This window comes from Mustelus asterias, chromosome 31 (genome assembly GCF_964213995.1).
Source record: "Mustelus asterias chromosome 31, sMusAst1.hap1.1, whole genome shotgun sequence".
Taxonomy (NCBI): Eukaryota; Metazoa; Chordata; class Chondrichthyes; order Carcharhiniformes; family Triakidae; genus Mustelus; species Mustelus asterias.
This window is the reverse complement of record NC_135831.1, coordinates 3,004,620-3,024,525: the sequence shown is the minus strand read 5'-3', so window position 1 is coordinate 3,024,525 and position 19,906 is coordinate 3,004,620. Positions and strand designations below refer to the sequence as shown.

At 51.8% G+C, this 19,906-nt stretch overlaps 1 protein-coding gene across 3 annotated transcripts; it reads left to right on the top strand.

Annotated features, from left to right (window-relative positions):
* Nucleotides 1-2,468: 2,468 nt before the first annotated feature.
* Nucleotides 2,469-19,524, top strand: ppp1r35 (protein phosphatase 1, regulatory subunit 35). 3 transcript variants are annotated; one of them, XM_078200850.1, is made up of 5 exons: nucleotides 2,469-2,631; nucleotides 5,700-5,977; nucleotides 8,554-9,004; nucleotides 11,026-11,156; nucleotides 18,061-19,524. In XM_078200850.1, the coding sequence occupies exons 2-5, from the start codon at nucleotides 5,735-5,737 to the stop codon at nucleotides 18,235-18,237; spliced, it is 1,002 nt and encodes a 333-aa protein (XP_078056976.1). In that variant the 5' UTR covers nucleotides 2,469-2,631; nucleotides 5,700-5,734; the 3' UTR covers nucleotides 18,238-19,524. The 3 variants fall into 3 exon arrangements, with proteins under 3 accessions (XP_078056976.1, XP_078056974.1, XP_078056975.1); XM_078200848.1 differs by having other exon boundaries at nucleotides 2,469-2,640; XM_078200849.1 differs by having other exon boundaries at nucleotides 2,539-2,603.
* The last annotated feature ends 382 nt before the right edge of the window (nucleotides 19,525-19,906 follow it).

Below are 19,906 nucleotides of genomic sequence, written 5' to 3'. Positions count from 1 at the left end.
GGGGGGACAGGGAGAGGGGGGACAGGGGGAAAGGGAGAGGGGGGGACAGGGGAAAGGGAGAGGGGGGGACAGGGGAAAGGGAGAGGGGGGACAGGGGGAAGAGAGAGGGGGTGGGGGCGCAGGGGGTGTGGCAGGAAGGGAGAGAAGCAGGGGGCAGGGAGAAGATGGCAGGGGAAGGGAGAGGGGGCAGAGGGAATGGAGAGTGGGGCAAAGGGGTGGGAAAGGGAGAGGGGGCAGAAAATATTGCCGGGAATGGTTCCAGCGATGAGCTTCAGTTATGCAGACAGATTGGATGAAGATGGGGCTGTCTTCCTTGGAGAAGAGATGGCATGGAGGTGGACGTGATGGAGGTGTTGGTAACCACAGGAGGGTCTGGGACAGAGTGGATGGGGGAGGCAGTGAGGGGATGGGGAAAACCGTTCCTGTGAGTTTGCGAACCGGAGGGGTGTAAAACTATCGGCAAAGGCAACAGGAGGAAGAAAAACCTTTGCACCCAGCGAGTGGTTTGGATCTGGAATGAGCTACCTGAGAGTGAAAGCGGGTTGGGGGGAAAGCTTATCACACTGCTGTTTGTGGGAATTTGCTGTGCACATTACAGTGGGTCATGGGGGGTTATCACACTGGGATCTTGCTGTGCACATTACAGTGGGTCATGGGGGGTTATCACACTGGGATCTTGCTGTGCACATTACAGTGGGTCAAGGGGGGTTATCACACTGGGATCTTGCTGTGCACATTACAGTGGGTCAAGGGGGGTTATCACACTGGGATCTTGCTGTGCACATTACAGTGGGTCATGGGGGGTTATCACACTGGGATCTTGCTGTGCACATTACAGTGGGTCATGGGGGGTTATCACACTGGGATCTTGCTGTGCACATTACAGTGGGTCATGGGGGGTTATCACACGGATCTTGCTGTGCACATTAGTGGATCATGGGGGTTATCACACTGGGATCTTGCTGTGCACATTATAGTGGGTCATGGGGGGATTATCACACTGGGATCTTGCTGTGCACATTACACTGCGTCATGGGGGTTATCACACTGGGATCTTACTGTGCACATTAGTGGGTCCTGGTGGGAATTATCACTGGGATCTTGCTGTGCAAAGTACAGTGGGTCATGGGGGGGGGCTATCACACTGGGATCTTGCTGTGCACAGTACGGTGGGTCATGGGCAGGGGCTGTCACACTGGGATCTTGCTGTGCACAGTACAGCGGGTCATGGGGGAGGGGCTAACGCTGTGTGGGTGGGGATACCGCCCGCCTGCACTGGTCTGTCAATCATTACATTATTCGGGCTCCGATTGGTCGAAGTCCCTTTGGCTACCGCCCCCTACCCCGTCAATCACTTCAGCTCCGCGTTCTGATTGGTCTATTCCCCTTTGGTCACCGCTCCCTGTCAATCAGTTCCAGCTTGCTGATTGGTCGGCGTCTTGTTCAGTTACCGCCCACTTGTCCTGTCAATCACCTTTACACTGCGGTCCGATTGGTCGTTTCCCAATCCGCTTCCCACCTCCCCCGCTTGGTCACCGCCCCTTTCCCTGTCAATCACTTGCAGTGGCCCCCGCGCTGATTGGCTGTTACCCCTTCACCCCGCCCACTTGCGCTGTCAATCACCTCAGCGCCGCGCTCCGATTGGTCCTTTCCCACAACCGCCCACTTTGGTCACCGCCCCTTCCTCCATCAATCACTTGCCCCGACGGGCGCGCTATTGGCTGCCGTTACTTCACCCCGCCCACTCGCACTGTCAATCACCTCAGCACCGCGCTCCGATTGGAAGCTTCCCACGCGCTCCTCTTTGGGCACCGCCCCTTCCCCTGTCAATCACTTACCGCTGCATTGATTGGCTGCCACCCCTTCTGGGTCCCGCCCCCACATCCGTCAATCAGCGACCACGCCGCACTCTGATTGGTCTGTCCTTCCCCCATTTCGTTAAACGCCCCTTCCCTTGTCAATCACTTGCCGTGGAGCCCGCGCTGATTGGCTGCCGCCCCTGCTTCACCCCACCCACTAGCTTGTCAATCACCTTCGTTCGATGCTCCGATTGGTCTCTTCGCACACGCGCCCCTCTTGGGACACCGCCCCTTTTCCCTGTCAATCACCTGCCGTGGACCCCGCGTGCTGCCGCCCCCTTTCGTCGCCCCGCCCCCTACATCTGTCAATCACTGACTGCGCCGTGCTCTGATTGGTCGTTGCTCCTGTCAGTCACTGACTGGGCCGCGTTCTGATTGGGCGCTGCCCGGGCTTTGGTCACCGCCCCTATCCCCTGTCAATCACCTGTCAAGGACCCCCGCGCTGATTGGCTGCCGGCCCTTCCCCAGCCCGCCCCCACGGCTGTCAATCACTGACTAGGCCGCGCTCTGATTGGTCGCTGCGGCCTTTGGCCCTCCCCCCACTGTCAATCAGCTCCCAGGTCCGCTCTCCCATTGGCTCCTCCTACCTGTCAATCACCCGGCCCCTCCCCCCGAGTTCCCGGGGTGACGGTTGGGCGTCCTGCAGCCGCTTGTCTTGTCAATGAATAGATAATTAAATGATTCAAATGGGCGGATGGGATGTTGGTTAAAGCCCGGCTCGGCTGCAGCTTTCCTCGGCCGAGGGTGAAGCGGTTCGAGCCCGGATCGGAGTGTGCGTGAGGTGAGAGAGGGGGATGGGATGGGGACAAGATGGCGGCTGGTGGGGGGGTGGGGACAAGATGGCGGCTGGTGGGGGGGGTGGGGACAAGATGGCGGCTGGTGGGGGGGGTGGGGACAAGATGGCGGCTGGTGGGGGGGGTGGGGACAAGATGGCGGCTGGTGGGGGGGGGTGGGGACAAGATGGCGGCTGGTGGGGGGGGGTGGGGACAAGATGGCGGCTGGTGGGGGGGGGTGGGGACAAGATGGCGGCTGGTGGGGGGGGTGGGGACAAGATGGCGGCTGGTGGGGGGGGTGGGGACAAGATGGCGGCTGGTGGGGGGGGTGGGGACAAGATGGCGGCTGGTGGGGGGGGTGGGGACAAGATGGCGGCTGGTGGGGGGGTGGGGACAAGATGGCGGCTGGTGGGGGGGTGGGGACAAGATGGCGGCTGGTGGGGGGGTGGGGACAAGATGGCGGCTGGTGGGGGGGTGGGGACAAGATGGCGGCTGGTGGGGGGGTGGGGACAAGATGGCGGCTGGTGGGGGGGTGGGGACAAGATGGCGGCTGGTGGGGGGGTGGGGACAAGATGGCAGTGGTGGGGGATGGGGACAAGATGGCGGCTGGTGGGGAATGGGAACAAGATGGCGGTAGGGGATGGGAAGAAGATGGCGGCGGTAGGGGATGGGGACAAGATGGCGGCGGTAGGGTTGGGGACAAGATGGCAAAGGTGGAGAGAAGATGACGGCGGTGGGATGGGAACAAATTGGCGGTGGTGGGGACAAGATGTGGGGGTGGCGAGATGATGGCAGAGAGGGACGGGGCATGATGGTAGAGGTGTGGAGAAGGTGGGGGGTGTGGGGAGAAAATGGCAGCTGGTGGGTGTGGGCGACCAGATGGCAGCGGTGGGGAGAAGATGACGGCTGTGGGGATGGGGAGGATGGTGACGGGGACGGGATTGCAGCTGGGGGGATGGGGACAGGATGGCCACGGAGGGGGTTGGGGACAAGATGGCAGCTGGGGATGATGGGGACAAGATGGGATGGCACAGTGATTAACACTGCTGCCCCACAGCACCAGGGACCCGGGTTCGGTTCCCGGCTTGGGTCACTGTGTGGAGTTTGCACATTCTCCCCGTATCTGCGTGGGTTTCCTCCGGGTGCTCCGGTTTCCTCCCACAGTCCAAAGATGTGTGGGTTAGGTGGATTGGCCATGCTAAATTGACCCTAGTGTTAGGGGTCTAGCTAGGGTAAATGCAAGGGGTTATGAGGATAGGGTCTCTGTGGGATTGTGGTCGGTGCAGACTCGATGGGCCAAATGGCCTCCTTCTGCACTGTAGGATTCTATGGTTCTACGATAAGATCAGTAAGAAGTCTCACAACACCAGGTTAAAGTCCAACAGGTTTATTTGGCAGCACAAGCCACAAGCTTTCGGAGCACTGCCCCTTCATCAGGTGAGAGGGAGCTGTGTTCACAAACAGGGCACATATAGACACAAACTCAGTTTACAAGATAATGGTTGGAATGCGAGTCTTTACAGGTAATCCAGTCTTAAAGGTACAGACAATGTGAGTGGAGAGAGGGTTAACCACAGGTTAAAGAGGTGTGTATTGTCTCCAGCCAGGACAGTTAGTGAGATTTTGCAAGCCCAGGCAAGTCGTGGGGATTACAGATAGTGTGACATGAACCCAAGATCCCAGTTGAGGCCGTCCTCATGTGTGCGGAACTTGGCTATCAGTTTCTGCTCAGCGACTCTGCGCTGTCGTGTGTCGTGAAGGCCGCCTTGGAGAACGCTTACCCGAAGATCAGAGGCTGAATGCCAGTGACTGCTGAAGTGCTCCCCCACAGGAAGAGAACAGTCTTGCCTGGTGATTGTCGAGCAGTGTTCATTCATCCATTGTCGTAGTGTCTGCATGGTTTCCCCAATGTACCATGCCTCAGGACATCCTTTCCTGCAGCGTATCAGGTAGACAACGTTGGCCGAGTTGCAAGAGTATGTACCATGTACCTGGTGGATGGTGTTCTCACGTGAGGTGATGGCATCCGTGTCGATGATCCGGCACGTCTTGCAGAGGTTGCTGTGGCAGGATTAGGTGGTGTCGTGGTCGCTGTTCTCCTGAAGGCTGGGTAGTTTGCTGCGGACAATGGTCTGTTTGAGGTTGTGCGGTTGTTTGAAGGCAAGAAGTGGGGGTGTGGGGATGGCCTTGGCGAGATGTTTGTCTTCATCGATGACAATGTTGAAGGCTCCGGAGAACATGTCGTAGCTTCTCCGCTCCGGGGAAGTACTGGACAACGAGGGGTACTCTGTCCACCGTGTCCCGTGTCCAAGGCGGCCTTCACGACACACAACGCAGAATCGCTGAGCAGAAACTGATAGCCATGTTCCGCACACATGAGGACGGCCTCAACCGGGATCTTGGGTTCATGTCACACTATCTGTAATCTCCACGACTTGCCTGGGCTTGCAAAATCTCACTAACTGTCCTGGCATCTCTTTAACCTGTGCTTAACCCTCTCTCCACTCACATTGTCTGTACCTTTAAGACTTGATTACCTGTAAAGACTCGCATTCCATCCATTATCTTGTAAACTGAGTTTGTGTCTATCTATGTCCTGTTTGTGAACACAGCTCCCTCTCACCTGATGAAGGGGCAGTGCTCCGAAAGCTTATGGCTCGTGCTACCAAATAAACCGGTTGGACTTTAACCTGGCGTTGTGAGACTTCTTACTGTGCCCACCCCAGTCCAACGCCGGCATCTCCACATCATGTCGACAATAAGATGGCAGGGGTGGGGAATGGGGACAAGTTGGCGGCAGCAGTGGAAACAAGATGGTGGCGTTAGGGATAAGATGGTGGCTGTGAGGGTGGGGAGAAGATGGGTGACCCGGTTCTTTCTTGTGGATGGTTATCTTATGGGAAGAGGCTGTTTTCCCATCTGAAGCCTCAGTGTTTAACTCATTCCCTCCCACTGAAAACCTTTACCTTTCAGGTCTGTAAATATTATCTTTGTTGTATTTCTGTGCCGGCTTTGAGGCAGGAACGTCTACGTAAGTGAGCGTTTTAGCCACCTATTCTTTTTACAGAGTAAGCGGGCGTTTGGACCCCACCACCGCGGAAGATGAAGACCGACACCCTGGGCTTCCCAGCCAAGATGTACACCCCTCAGAATTACATGGATGAAGACAGCCTGCCCATTCGGGCAGTCCCGGCGCCTCTGCTCGTGGGGCCAGATCGGATGGACTCCCTTTCAGAGTTGGATGTTTCCCTGACGCCGGACAAGATCGGCAAATCGGTGGGGATACTGAAGAGGCGGGAAGGGCCGGACGGCGATGGGGTGCGAGGGAAAGTCAGCCGTCGGCAGGTAATGGGGAACCCATGAGGTCCACAAATTCTATCAACAGTTTTGTGGATTTTAGATATTAAATATAAATATTTAGCACTAAAAGAAAACTTAAACACGCACGATTACATTTACACAGCTAAATTTCGTCTTTCAGAACATTCCCCTCAAAAGATTTCCTACTTGGTTAGATTCACCAATAAATATCTCTTTAGATGATAATATCTTCATAGAGTCATACAGGTTAACAGCATGGAGACAGGCCCTTCGGCCCAACTTGTCGATGCCGCCCTTTTTTTAAAACTACTAAACTAGTTGACCGAGTTTGGCCCATATCCCTCTAGACCCATGTAACTGTCTAAGTGCTTTTTAAAAGACAAAATTGTACCCGTCTCTACTATTACCTCTGGCAGCTCGTTCCAGACACTCACCACCCTCTGTGTGAAAAAGTTGCCCCTTTGGATCCTTTTGTATCTCTCCCCTCTCACCTTAAACCTATGTCCTCTAGTTTTAGACTCCCCTACCTTTGGGAAAAGATGTTGGCTATCTAGCTGATCTGTGCCCCTCATTATTTTATAGACCTCTATAAGATCACCCCTCAGCCTCCTACGCTCCAGAGAAAAAAGTCCCAGTCTATCCAGCCTCTCCTCATAACCCAAACCATCGAGTCCCGGTAGCATCGTAATCAATCTTATAGTATCTTATAGATATTTAATCTATAAAATCCGGTAATGTTACCACAATATGGTCACAATATGATTACAGTAAGAGTTTTAACAACACCAGGTTAAAGTCTAACAGGTTTATTTGGTAGCAAATACCATTAGCTTTCGGAGCACTGCTCCTTCGTCAGATGGAGTGGAAATCATTTCCACTCCATCTGACAAAGGAGCAGCGCTCCGAAAGCTAATGGTATTTGCTACCAAATAAACCTGTTGGACTTTAACCTGGTGTTGTTAAAACTCTTACTGTGTTCACCCCAGTCCAACGCCGGCATCTCCACATCACAATATGATTGCCAGAAGAAATTAGATATAGCTCTTGGGGCTAAAGGGAGATGGGGGGGATCAGGATATTGAATTTGATGATCAGCCATGATCAAAAAGAATGACGGAGCAGACTCGAAGGGCCGAATGGCGTCCTCCTGCTTTTATTTTCTACTCTATTTCTAACCCCCAGGCAACTATTTAGACATTCCAGGGACCCTCCGCAGGCCCTTCCTCTCCAGAGAGACCCTCCATCACTGCACGTACCAGCTTGAAGGCCTGAGTGTTTGGCGTGAGTTTTCTGACCAATACCCAATATAGGCCCATATATTTCCAAGGCCTGGTCAGATGACGCGAGTACAGAACCATTAAGGATCATTCTCTCCCCATTCTCTACGGAGCAGGCCACCGGTCACAGTGTTTGGCACTTTGTTTCTCCCGTAGCTCTTTTACGCAGTATTTACAGCAGGGAAACAGGCCATTCAGCCCAGCTGCCTCTGTGCTAGTGTTTATTCTCCGCATGAGCCTCCTCCCAACTCAACAAACCCGATCCTTTTCCCACTCATGTCCATCTCGTTTCAATGCTGTAGTGGGCCAGTATCAGTAAGTTTAGTTTATTTATTAGTGTCACAAGTCGGCTTACATTAACACTGCAATGAAGTTACTGTGAAAATCCCCTAGTCGCCACACTCTGGCGCCTGTTTGGGTAACACTGAGGGAGAATTTAAGTTTAAACTTTATTTATTACTGTCACTAGTCAGCTTACATTAACACTGCAATGAAGTTACTGTGAAAATCCCCTAGTCACCACACTCCGGTGCCTGTTCGGGTAACACTGAGGGAGAATTTAAGATTAAACTTTATTTATTACTGTCACTAATAGGCTTACATTAACACTGCAATGAAGTTACTATGAAAATCTCCCAGTCGCCACACTCCAGCACCTGTTTGGGTAACACTGAGGGAGAATTTAGCACGGCCAATGCACCCTAACCAGCAGGTCTTTCGGAGTGTGGGAGGAAACTGGAGCACCCGGAGGAAACCCACGCAGACACGGGGAGAATGTGCAGACTCCGCACAGACAGTGACCCAAGCTGGGAATCGAACCCGGGTCCCTGGCGCTGCGAGGCAGCAGCGCTAACCCACTGTGCCACCGTGCCGCTCAAAAGCATATGGAAATGTTCTTGCCCAGGATTGAACCAGGGACCTTCGCGTGAGACGAATGTGATAACCACTGCCCTACAGAAACAGGCACAGAATAAGACGTGGCCATTCAGCCCCTCAAACCTGCTCCACTCAACTTATTATGATTATTCTATCCTTTGGGAAACTGCCAAGTACTTATCCGATAGTGGTAAGCTTTCCACATACACCAGCCATGGGCAGGATTTGGTGGGGGGGGGAATGGGGGAAGAAACTTGTTCCACAGCACCCACTAACTAGCCGGATCCCATTACAGCATTGTTCCAGGCAGTTGTTTACATGCAGGAATTTGACTCAGCCACAGTGAAGGAAAGGCAGGATATATTTCCAGCTCAGGGTGCCGAGCGTCTTGGCGGGCATCTTGCAGATGGGTGTTTGCAGATTGTCCACATTTGCTTTTGCTTGCAGGTGCGGTTTGACACTGGCTCCGAGTCCGAGGGCTGTGCCAAGGCAGAGGTCACCCCCGGCCACCCGGAGAGCAGGCAGGAGGAGGCCGCCAGCCCTGTGAACCTAGCCCTGGAATCGGCTCCCGTAGGCAGCGACTCGAACGTCCAGGCTCCGACCAACCCGTCCTCCTTTTTCCCCACCGACCGGCAGGATAAAGGCCCGGCCCACGGCGGCTCGCGGAAGGTTAAACACCCCCGGCCGAGCAGGCACCCGGGGCGGGGAGCGCAGCGGGCGCGTGCCGAGGAGCCTGGGGACTGTCCCTTGGCCAGCCCCGAGTATAACACCACCCTGGCACTGGGGCAGGAGCTGCAGCAGCTGAGGGAGGCGGGCTTCGACGCCAGGCAAGCTATCGCACAGCAGCTGAGGAAGTCGTCAGTGACGCGTCAGTGCGTGGAGGGGAAAGTGGCGGAAGGTAAAGGGCGGAGGCGATGTGCGGTGCCGTAAGATATCGGAGCAGAATGAGGCCACTCGGCCCATCCAGCCTGCTCGCCTTGGCTGATACGTTTCTCAACCCCATTCTCCCACCTTTTCCCCGTAACCTTTGATCCCAACTCTGTCTTAAATATTGAGGAAACCCACGCAGACACGGGGAGAACGTGCAGACTCCGCACAGACAGTGACCCAAGCCGGGAATCGAACCCGGGTCCCTGGCGCTGTGAGGCAGCAGTGCTAACCCCACGGTGCCGCCCCTGGATTCAGCCCGCTCCCTTATCCGATAAGATTGCGGCTGTTTGCGTTTTGGAATTTCACATTCCCATCTACTCCCAGTGACCTTTGATACCCTTGCCTAACCAGAGTCTGTCTACCTCCGCTTTCAAATAACCTCGCCTGCTGGGGCACAGAGTTTCAAAGTCGCCCAACCCCCCTGAGAGAGAGAGAAAAATAAACTTCATGTAAGGTGCAGATCAGCCATTCTCTCTGAGGGGGGAACGGCCAAACAAAGCCAAGGGGCTGAATAGTTGCCAGCCCCTTCCCGTCCGCCATTCCACCCGCGAGGAATCTAACCGGTTACTGTAGAGGTCTGGAGATACAGAAAACAGATGGGAGGGGGAATTAGAGAGTGGGACTGGTGGAGGGGGAGATGGTCAAGCGAGCCCTTTCTTGCAGGAATACGTGTGTGTGTGTGTGGAGAATCCGTCGCAATTCAAAACGTGAGATGGGGGGAAAAGAGAGAGAGCCAAATGTTTCATTCCCGACTTTTCTGCTGGCCTGGAACCAGAACTTAGCAATCTTCTTCACAGCGTCAGGGCCCCGGGTTCGATTCCGGCCGTGGGTCACTGTCTGGAGTTTGCATGTTCTTCCCCCCCCACCCCGTGTCTGCGTGGGTTTCCTCCGGGTGCTCCGGTTTCCTCCCACAGTGCGAAAGATGTGCAGGTTAGGTGGATTGGCCGTGCTAAATTGCCCCTTAGTGTCCAAAGATGTGCAGGTTAGGTGGATTGGCCATGCTAAATTGTCCCTTAGTGTCCAAAGATGTGCAGGTTAGGTGGATTGGCCATGGAAAATTGCCCCTTAGTGTCCAAAGATGTGCAGGTTAGGTGGATTGGCCATGCTAAATTGCCCCTTAGTGTCCAAAGATGTGTAGGTTAGGTGGATTGGCCATGCTAAATTGTCCCTTAGTGTCCAGAGATGTGCGGGTTAGGTGGATTGGCCATGTTAAATTGTCCCTTAGTGTCCAAAGATGTGCAGGTTAGGTGGATTGGCTGTGCTAAATTGCCCCTTAGTGTCCAAAGATGTGTAAGTTAGGTGGATTGGCCATGCTAAATTGTCCCTTAGTGTCCAATGATGTGTGGGTTAGATGGATTGGCCATGCTAAATTGTCCCTTGGTGTCCAAAGATGTGCAGGTTAGGTGGATTGGCCATGCTAAATTGCCCCCTAGTGTCCAAAGATGTGTAGGTTAGGTGGATTGGCCATGCTAAATTGTCCCTTAGTGTCCAAAGATGTGCAGGTTAGGGGGATTAGCTGGGTAAATGTGCAGAGTTACAGGGACAGAGCCTGGGTGACCCGCTCTGTCGGAGAGTCGGTGCAGACTCAATGGGCCAAATGGCCTCCTTCTGCGCTGTAAGGATTTTATGAAGACTTTCTTCATCCAACAGCAGTTAAACTCTTAATTAAAAACTGAAGATATTGGAAATATTCCTGCAATGTCTGCGGAGAGAGAGAGAGAGAGAACAGAGATAATACTTTGGACCCAGTGACCCTTCAAAGGGGTGACAGATGATATGGGCGCAGGTTAGGAGCTGCTGAGATTGTGGAGCGTGAGGGGTGGCGGTGTCGCTGTATTCAAGTGTGGGGGTAACCAAAGAGTGGGTGAGGGAATCTGGTTCGGGGCCCACTCCCTCACCCGAGCGGGGCGGTGGGGGGGGGGGGGGGGGGGGTGTGTGTGTGGGGGGGCTCAACACAAAGCAGCCTGTGACCCGTGAGTTCTGTTGCAGGCCTGAATGTGCCAAAGGATCTGCAGCGTTACAAAGGACTGGTGAGCCTGGAGGTGCCTGTGGATGAGGTGCTGAGTGTGGCCGTACAAGAGAAAATGATGCTGGTGAGGCCAAAGGCTGTGAATAAGAAGGTAACTGTTGTAGGGCGCTGGGTACCATTCGGTCGGTCTTAATGACGTCCCGTAGCTTTAACTGTGTGTGTGTATTAACTCTTAACAACCCCGTACGTATACACAGTAAAGGGTTCCAGCTCGGAGCTGACTCCACACGCAGCACACGGCTCTGTCCGACACTCACTTGGGTGGGTCATGTGCTCTGTTATACATCACTGAGTGGGCGGTACTGTACTGTACTCGGTCCCACATTAACCCTATCCCTGCCAGACCCTCATAATACAGCAGCAGCTCGCTTGCACAGAGTTAGCCTCTCAGCTGGGAAAAAGAGCAAACATTCCCAATCTCGGGACGTCCTAGAGCACTTTATAGAATCGTAAAAATGGTTGCAGCACAGAAGGTGGCCATTCAGCTCCCCCATGCTGGTCCTCTGCAAAAACAACGAACCCACTTTTCCCTGGCCAATTTTGTTCTCCTTTGATTCAATTTGATTTATTATTGTCGCATGTATTGGGAGACAGTGAAAAGTATTGTTTCTTGCGCACTATACAGACAAAGCATACCGTTCATAGAGTACATAAGGGAGAAGGATTTGATTTGATTTATTATTGTCACATGTATTGGGATACAGTGAAAAGTATTGTTTCTTGCGCGCTGTACAGACAAAGCATACCGTTCATAGAGTACATAAGGGAGAAGGATTTGATTTATTATTGTCACATGTATTGGGATACAGTGAAAAGTATTGTTTCTTGCGCACTATACAGACAAAGCATACTGTTCATAGAGTACATAGGGGAGAAGGATTTGATTTATTATTGTCACATGTATTGGGATACAGTGAAAAGTATTGTTTCTTGCGCGCTATACAGACAGAGCATACTGTTCATAGGGAAGGAAAGGAGAGGGTGCAGAATGTAGCGTTACAGTCATAGCTAGGGTGTAGAGAAAGATCAACTTAATGCGAGGTCGGTCCATTCAAAAGTCTGACGGCAGCAGGGAAGAAGCTGTTCTTGAGTCGGTCGGTGCGTGACCTCAGACTTTTGTATCTTTTACCCGATGGAAGAAGGTGGAAGAGAGAATGTCCGGGGTGCGTGGGGGTCCTTGATTATGCCGGCTGCTTTTCCCCGAGGCAGCGGGAAGTGTAGACAGAGTCAATGGATGGGAGGCTGGTTTGCGTGATGGATTGGGCTACATTCACGACCCTTTGTAGTTCCTTGCGGTCTTGGGCAGAGCAGGAGCCCCAGACCAAGCTGTGATACAACCAGAAAGAATGCTTTCTATGGGGCATCTGTAAAAGTTGGTGAGAGTCGTAGCTGACATGCCAAATTTCCTTAGTCTTCTGAGAAAGTTGGTGGGCTAACTATCGTGTCAGATAATTATCCGTTCTCTTTGCGAGGTTTCGACTCCATCTGCCTCTGCCACACACTCAGGCAACATATATCGATGTTTTTTTTTGCAATGTATTCACTGTTGTATTGTAGGAAACATGGCAGCTGTTTTACGCACAAGATTTCACAAACAGCAGTGTGATAATGAGCAGAGAGCGGTCGGTGGAGTGGGCAGATAGGTGGCAAATGAAGTTCAATGCAGAGACGTGTGAGGTGTTGCATGTTGGTAGGAAGGACATGGGGCAACAATCAAAGGGGTAAAACTCTTAATGGGGTGCAGGAGCAGAGGGATCTGGGTGTATATGAGCATTGAAGGTGGCAGGAGAGGCGGCGAGAGCAGTTAATAAAACATATAATATTCTAGGATTTATCAATAGAGGCATAGAGTACGAGAGCAAAGAGGTTTGTGCTGAACTTGTACTAGTTAGACCCTCAGCTGGAATATTGTGTACAGTTCTGGCCGCCACGGTGTAGGAAGGATGTGAACACATGGGAGAGAGCGCAGGAGAGGTTTACAAGAACCTTCAGTGAGGAGGATACATTGGAGATGTCGGGACTGTTCTCCTTGGAGAAAAGAAGGCAGAGGGGAGATTTAATAGAGATGCTCAAAATCATGAGGTGACTGGACAGAGTAGAGAGGGAGAAACTGTCCCCGATCGTAAGAGGATCGCGAACGAGAGATTTAAAATGATTCGCAAAAGGAGCGGATGCAATGTGAGGAAAAATGTTTTCACCCAGCGAGTCTGGAATGCTCTGCCTGGTGGTGAGGTGGAGGCAGCTTCAATCGAGGGGGAATTGGATGATTATTTGAATAGAAACAACGTGGGGGGGGGGGGGGGTACGGGGGAATGGGCACCGAGTGGAGGAGCCAGTGCAGACAGGATGGGCCGAATGGCCGCCTTCTGCAACCTAACAATTGTGTGATTCTGTTTTGGGGCTATTGGGTGAATATTGGGCCTGGGACACCAGGGAGACATCCCCACTGCCCTCCTTCGAACATTGCCGTGGGCCATTTTACAATCGGGGAAAAGTGTGAGATCGACCGCTTTGGACCTCAGAAAGAGAGGTCAAAGCAAGGAATTCCCCCGGATTCCAGAGTAATCTCACAGCCAGCGTAAAAGATCAGGGAATTGGAAACTGAGGACAGTTAGGTTCAGAGCCTTGTACAAAGTCAGTGTCGGTGGATTTTTGAGTTGGGTTACACTCAGTGAGAGGACTGCGACAGCCTGAATGGCTCTATTAGTAAAGCTCTGAAATACACCGAGGGATGCCTGTTCCTGTGACAGAAGTAAAACAAGCAACTGCACTCGTGGGCAGTTTTATAGAAACGCAGCGCGGCTACACAGACACAATCGTAGCACAGGCGGTCGGCTCATCGCATCCACTCTCTGCAGGACCAACTCAGCTTGTCCCGCTCTCTCCCGCCTTTCCCCCCCAGCCCTGCAAATCTTTCCTCTCCCACTAACAATCCAGTTCTCTATCAGAAGCCCCGTGTTCAAATCTGCCTCCCGCGCACTCTCAGGCAGCGCACTCCGGACCCTAAACACTGGCCGCGTTAAGAGTTTTTCCCCTTGTGTCGCCACTGCGGTTCCGACGGCAGTGTGGACCAGAATCTCTCTGGAACAAATTTGGACGTTTTTTTTTGGGAACAGCTTTCCTGTTGCGGCTGGAATGGAAACTCTGCCCCAGTGGGAAGCTGCGGACTGTGCAGGAATGGTGACTTGGGCTTGGCCCAAGTACATAAATCACTACAAACTAGTGGGGTGGAACGAAAGACTAGCGGACGTCAGCCTTTATCCGGAGGGAGCTGGAGTACAAAGTAATGGAGCTTGTCCTCTCGTAGCCTCTTCACCCTCCCTCGTCTCCACACTCTCTTCTATCTTAACCTGCCCGAGGTTTCTCTTTAAACCAGTGAGAGGAGATCATGGCTAATGTCACAAGACCAGTTAATCCAGAGGCCCAATCCAGTACATTACTCGTCACTGGACTAGTCATCCAGAGGCCAATGCCCTGGGAACGCAGGTTTAAATTCCACAATGGAATCCGGTAGCGTTTAAATTCATTCGATTAGGCCACATTTGGAATACTGCGCACAGTTCTGGTCGCCACGCCACCCCCGAAGGATGTGGGATCTTTGGAGAGGGCACAGAAAAGGTTTACCAGGATTTTGCCTGGCCTGGAGGGTATTGGCTAGGAGGAGAGATTAGTCAAACTTGGTTTGTTTTCACTTGTACATCGGAGGCTGAGGGGCGATCTGCTAGAGGTTTACAAAATTATGAGCTGCATGGATAGAGTGGAGAGTCAGAGTATTTTTCCCAGGGTAGAAACGTCAATTTTTTATTCATTGGTGGGACATGGGCGTCGCTGGCTGGACCCAGCATTTATTGCCCATCCCTAGTTGCCCCTTGGAGGGTAGTTGAGAGTCAACCACATTGGCTGTGGCTCTGGAGTCACATGTAGGCCAGACCGGGTAAGGACGGCAGATTTCCTTCCCTAAAGGAACCAGATGGGTTTTTCCGACAATGGGTCATCAGTAGATTCTTAATCCCAGATATTTTTTATTGGATTTGAAATTCCACCATCTGCCGTGGCGGGGATTCGAACCCGGGTCCCTCAGAACATTAGCTGAGTTTCTGGATTAATAGTCTAACGATAATACCGTCGCCTCTCCTCTAATTATTGTCAATTGTTAGGGGACGTAGGTTTAAGATAGAAGGGGGGAAATTTAAAGGAGATGTGAGAGGTAAGCTTTTTTTACACAGAGGAGGGGAATGCATTGCCAGAGGGGGTGGTGGAAGCAGATACAACAAGAGTTTAAGAGGTATCTTGGTAGCAAATACCATAAGCTTTCGGAGCACTGCTCCTTCGTCAGATGGAGTGGAAATGTGCTCTCAAACAGTGCAAACAGACAGAATCAAGTTGCAGAATACTGATTAGAATGCGAATCTCTACAGCCAGCCAGGTCTTAAAGGTACAGACAATGTGGGTGGAGGGAGCATTAAGCACAGGTTAAAGAGATGTGTATTGTCTCCAGACAGAACAGCTAGTGAGATTCTGCAAGCCCAGGAGGCAAGCTGTGGGGGTTACTGATAATGTGACATAAATCCAACATCCTGGTTTAGGCCGTCCTCATGTGTGCGGAACTTGGCTATCAGTTTCTGCTCAGCGACTCTGCGCTGTCGTGTGTCGTGAAGGCCGCCTTGGAGAACGCTTACCCGAAGATCCAAGGCTGAATGCCCGTGACTGCTGAAGTGCTCCCCCACAGGAAGAGAACAGTCTTGCCTGGTGATTGTCGAGCGGTGTTCATTCATCCGTTGTCGTAGCGTCTGCATGGTTTCCCCAATGTACCATGCCTCGGGACATCCTTTCCTGCAGCGTATCAGGACGACCTTTGTCGTCCAGTACTTCCCCGGAGCGGAGAAGCTACGGCATCTCCCCCGGAGCCTTCAACATGTCATTGATGAAGACGAACATCTCGCCAAGGCCATCCCCACACCCCCAATTCTTGCCTTCAAACAACCGCACAACCTCAAACAGACCATTGTCCGCAGCAAACTACCCAGCCTTCAGGAAAACAGTGACCACGACACCACACAACCCTGCCACAGCAACCTCTGCAAGACGTGCCGGATCATCGACACGGATGCCATCATCTCACGTGAGAACACCATCTACCAGGTACACGGTACCTACTCTTGCAACTCGGCCAACATTGTCTACCTGATACGCTGCAGGAAAGGATGTCCCGAGGCATGGTACATTGGGGAAACCATGCAGACGCTACGACAACGGATGAATGAACACCGCTCGACAATCACCAGGCAAGACTGTTCTCTTCCTGTGGGGGAGCACTTCAGCAGTCACGGGCATTCAGCCTTGGATCTTCAGGTAAGCGTTCTCCAAGGCGGCCTTCACGACACACGACAGCGCAGAGTCGCTGAGCAGAAACTGATAGCCAAGTTCCGCACACATGAGGACGGCCTAAACCGGGATGTTGGATTTATGTCACATTATCAGTAACCCCCACAGCTTGCCTCCTGGACTTGCAGAATCTCACTGGCTGTCCTGTCTGGAGACAATACACATTTCTTTAACCTGTGTTTAATGCTCCCTCCACTCACATTGTCTGTACCTTTAAGACCTGGCTGGCTGTAGGGATTCGCATTCTAATCAGTATTCTGTAACTTGATTTTGTCTGTTTGCACTGTTTGAGAGCACATTTCCACTCCATCTGACGAAGGAGCAGTGCTCCGAAAGCTTATGGTATTTGCTACCAAATAAACCTGTTGGACTTTAACCTGGTGTTGTGAGACGTCTTACTGTGTTCACCCCAGTCCAACGCCGGCATCTCCACATCATAAGAGGTATCTTGACAGGTACATGAATAAGCAGGGAATAGAGGGATATGGACCACATAGAGGCAAAGGTCTTTAGTTTAGATAGGGACCATGTGTCAGCGCAGCTTGATGGGCCGAAAGGCCTGTTCCAGTGCTGTACTGTTCTTTGTTCCAGGCGTTTCCACAAAGAAGATCTAACAGAAACCTGAAGCATAATCTCACTGGGCGCATTTACTGAATAAGAGAAACAAGGATAAAAGCAGCTTTATTAAGTGTTTCCGTTTACACAACTGAGAAAGAGGTAAAAATATCTGAAGTCGGTAAATATACCTCTTGAGGCTGGTATGAGTCAAAATAGAGTAGGCTTTATTCTCACAAGCTTGTGGGAGAACCTGACCCCTTGAAAGCGGAAGCCAAAGTTCTCTCTGAACACAAGAAGCGTGGACATTTATACATCAGGGTTCCCAATACAAGTCATGAAGCAAAGTCCAGTTAACAGTCCTTGATCATAAATTATAGTTCCTTTAACAGCTTCTGATAGTCTCTAACCATAATCCAGAGACTATCTGGTATCCTTGGGTCATAAAGCACAATTCCCCTGGTAGTTGTAGTCCAGATGCCACCTCTGGTCCCCCTGCTCTTCCCGCAGCTTTTCCTTTGAAGTGACTGTGTGCGATTGCAGCTGTCCCAGTGGGAGTCCTCCTTCAAACGGCCATTCTCGCACTCTACCATTTGGTAGCTGCTTCCTTTGTTTAAATCATACACAAGCCTACGGAAAAAGTAAGACTTACAACCCAACATCTACATTTAACTGTCTGTTTTATCAGAATGATATAAACAAGCGAGGGAACCAAGAACCAAATGGCTTATACTCCTACCAGGAGCAATATAGACAAAGGGGAGACTAGCCATAAGGAAGGGTTATGTTTGTGATACATTCTAGGTACAAAGTTCAACCTTTTAGGTACAAAATACATTGAGTACAAAAAAAACATTAACCCTTTCCCTTCTTCATATCAGTGATAGAAGGGAAATTAAAAATAAATTACGGTGTGAGGGTGGGGGCATATTAAGTTTGTTACGATAATGGGACATAAGATAGGTAAGGTCTTGAGGCCCGGCTGGTTTAAAGGGCCAGGACCTCGAGTGAGGGAGATGCAGGAGTGTTGATCTGTTTTGGTTTTGTCCTTGCAGCAGGCGGATGGGACGGAAGCGCCTGACCTGATGATATTCTACAATCCCCTGGAGCTGTTGGCCGAGACCCCCTACCTCTCCGTGGAGGGCCTGCCACCACTGAAGGTGCAAGCCCAGCCCAAACCGGCAGCTTCCCCCTTCGACCTCTACCGCAAACTGAGGCAGTGGGAGGCCTAGCGCCCAGGGGGGCTGCGGGGACTGGGTGTACAAAGCAGAGCAATATTTATTATTCCTTTCACCCGTTCGTGCTGACGATACCTGGCCGATCTTGCAGCATCGCTGGACAGCACAGGGTGCGAGTCTTTTTAAAAATTGAAAGGCAGAGGCTTCCGTGTTTCCCGTACCTCGTGCTGCTTAAATAAGTATCGCGAGGTTCTTCGAGGTCTTTGACATGTCTATATTCACCAATATCGACCAACAACTCCATTCCGATCTTGGATTTACCCATCAGTGAGGCAACAGTGGTGTGAACAGCCCCTTTCCCGAACCTCCAGGCCCAGTTCAAACAGGAGCAAACCAGCTCACAAGAAATATGAATGTAAATAGGATGTTGAGAGGCCAGTCGGCCCTTCCTTCACCTCCCCATTGTCGAGCCACAGATTCGACACCCTTTAGAGAACGCAGAGTTGTCGATGTTTCCCGATGCCCTTGCTGGAAGATGCCAAGCCTTCTCCCCAGGGTGGGCTGTTTGGGGTTGGATAGCACGGGTGCTACGCCTGCCGCTGCTTCTTGTGGAGGCTGCAGTTGTGGCCCGTTAGCAACCTTGCTCAGACAGCGAACGGGACCAGTGACGGGGTCGATCTGATTCTGGGGCCGTTGGCTAAGGAAGGAACGTTAACCGGGGCAATGTTACTAACATCCAGATCCGCTGCACAGTGCGAATGCCTGGCATCAAGTGGGCAAGTGCCCACCAAACCAGCACGACTGTCCCACTCCCTGAGGGGCTCAAAATCACCCCATCCACCATTTCCTGGCTCTTCCCTTAGCCACTTACAACTGAAAGATGTTGAGGGTGGCACAGTGGTTAGCGCTGCTGCCTCACAGCGCCGGGGACCCGGGTTTGATTCCCGACTTGGGTCACTGTCTGTGTGGAGTTTGCACGTTCTCCCCGTGTCTGCGTGGGTTTCCTCCGGGTGCTCCGGTTTCCTCCCAGTCTGAAAGACGTGCTGGTTAGGATGCATTGGCCGTGCTAAATTGTCCCTCAGTGTTACCCAAACAGGCGCCAGAGTGTGGCAACTAGGGGATTTTCACAACAACTTCATTGCGGTGTTAATGTAAGCCAACTTGTGACACTAATAAATAAACTTAAAATCCATGATCTTGTCCATGGGAACGCAAGCACTCACTTCCTTAATGTACGTTGCCAATTTTAACAGTATTTTGTAATTTGTTACGTCACAAACTGTTGCAAGTGTATTTTTCTTTACATAAATTAAAGCTGATTCTTTTATACTTTTGTCTCCCAACGTTGACTTGTGTCAATTTTTTTGATTTGATTTATTGTTGTCACATGTATTGGGATACAGTGAAAAATATTGTTTCTTGCGCGCTATACAGACAAAGCATACCGTTCATAGAGTACACAGGGGGGAAGGAAAGGAGAGTGCAGAATGTAGTGTTACAGTCATAGCTAGGGTGTAGAGACAGATCAACTTAATGCGAGGTAGGTCCATTCAAAAGTCTGACAGCAGCAGGGAAGAAGCTGTTCTTGAGTCGGTTGGGACGTGATCTCAGACTTTTGTATCTTTTTCCCGACGGAAGAAGGTGGAAGAGAGAATGTCCGGGGTGCGTGGGGGGTCCTTGATTATTTTGGCTGCTTTTCCCCGAGGCAGCGGGAAGTGTAGAC

Excerpts from the sequence above, each read along its gene's own strand:
- ppp1r35 (XM_078200850.1), top strand. The coding sequence starts at position 5,735 with ATGAAGACCGACACCCTGGGCTTCCCAGCCAAGATGTACACCCCTCAG. Across the intron at positions 9,005-11,025 it reads GGAGGGGAAAGTGGCGGAAG|GCCTGAATGTGCCAAAGGAT; the intron begins GTAAAGGGCGGA and ends GTTCTGTTGCAG. Across the intron at positions 11,157-18,060 it reads CAAAGGCTGTGAATAAGAAG|CAGGCGGATGGGACGGAAGC; the intron begins GTAACTGTTGTA and ends TTGTCCTTGCAG.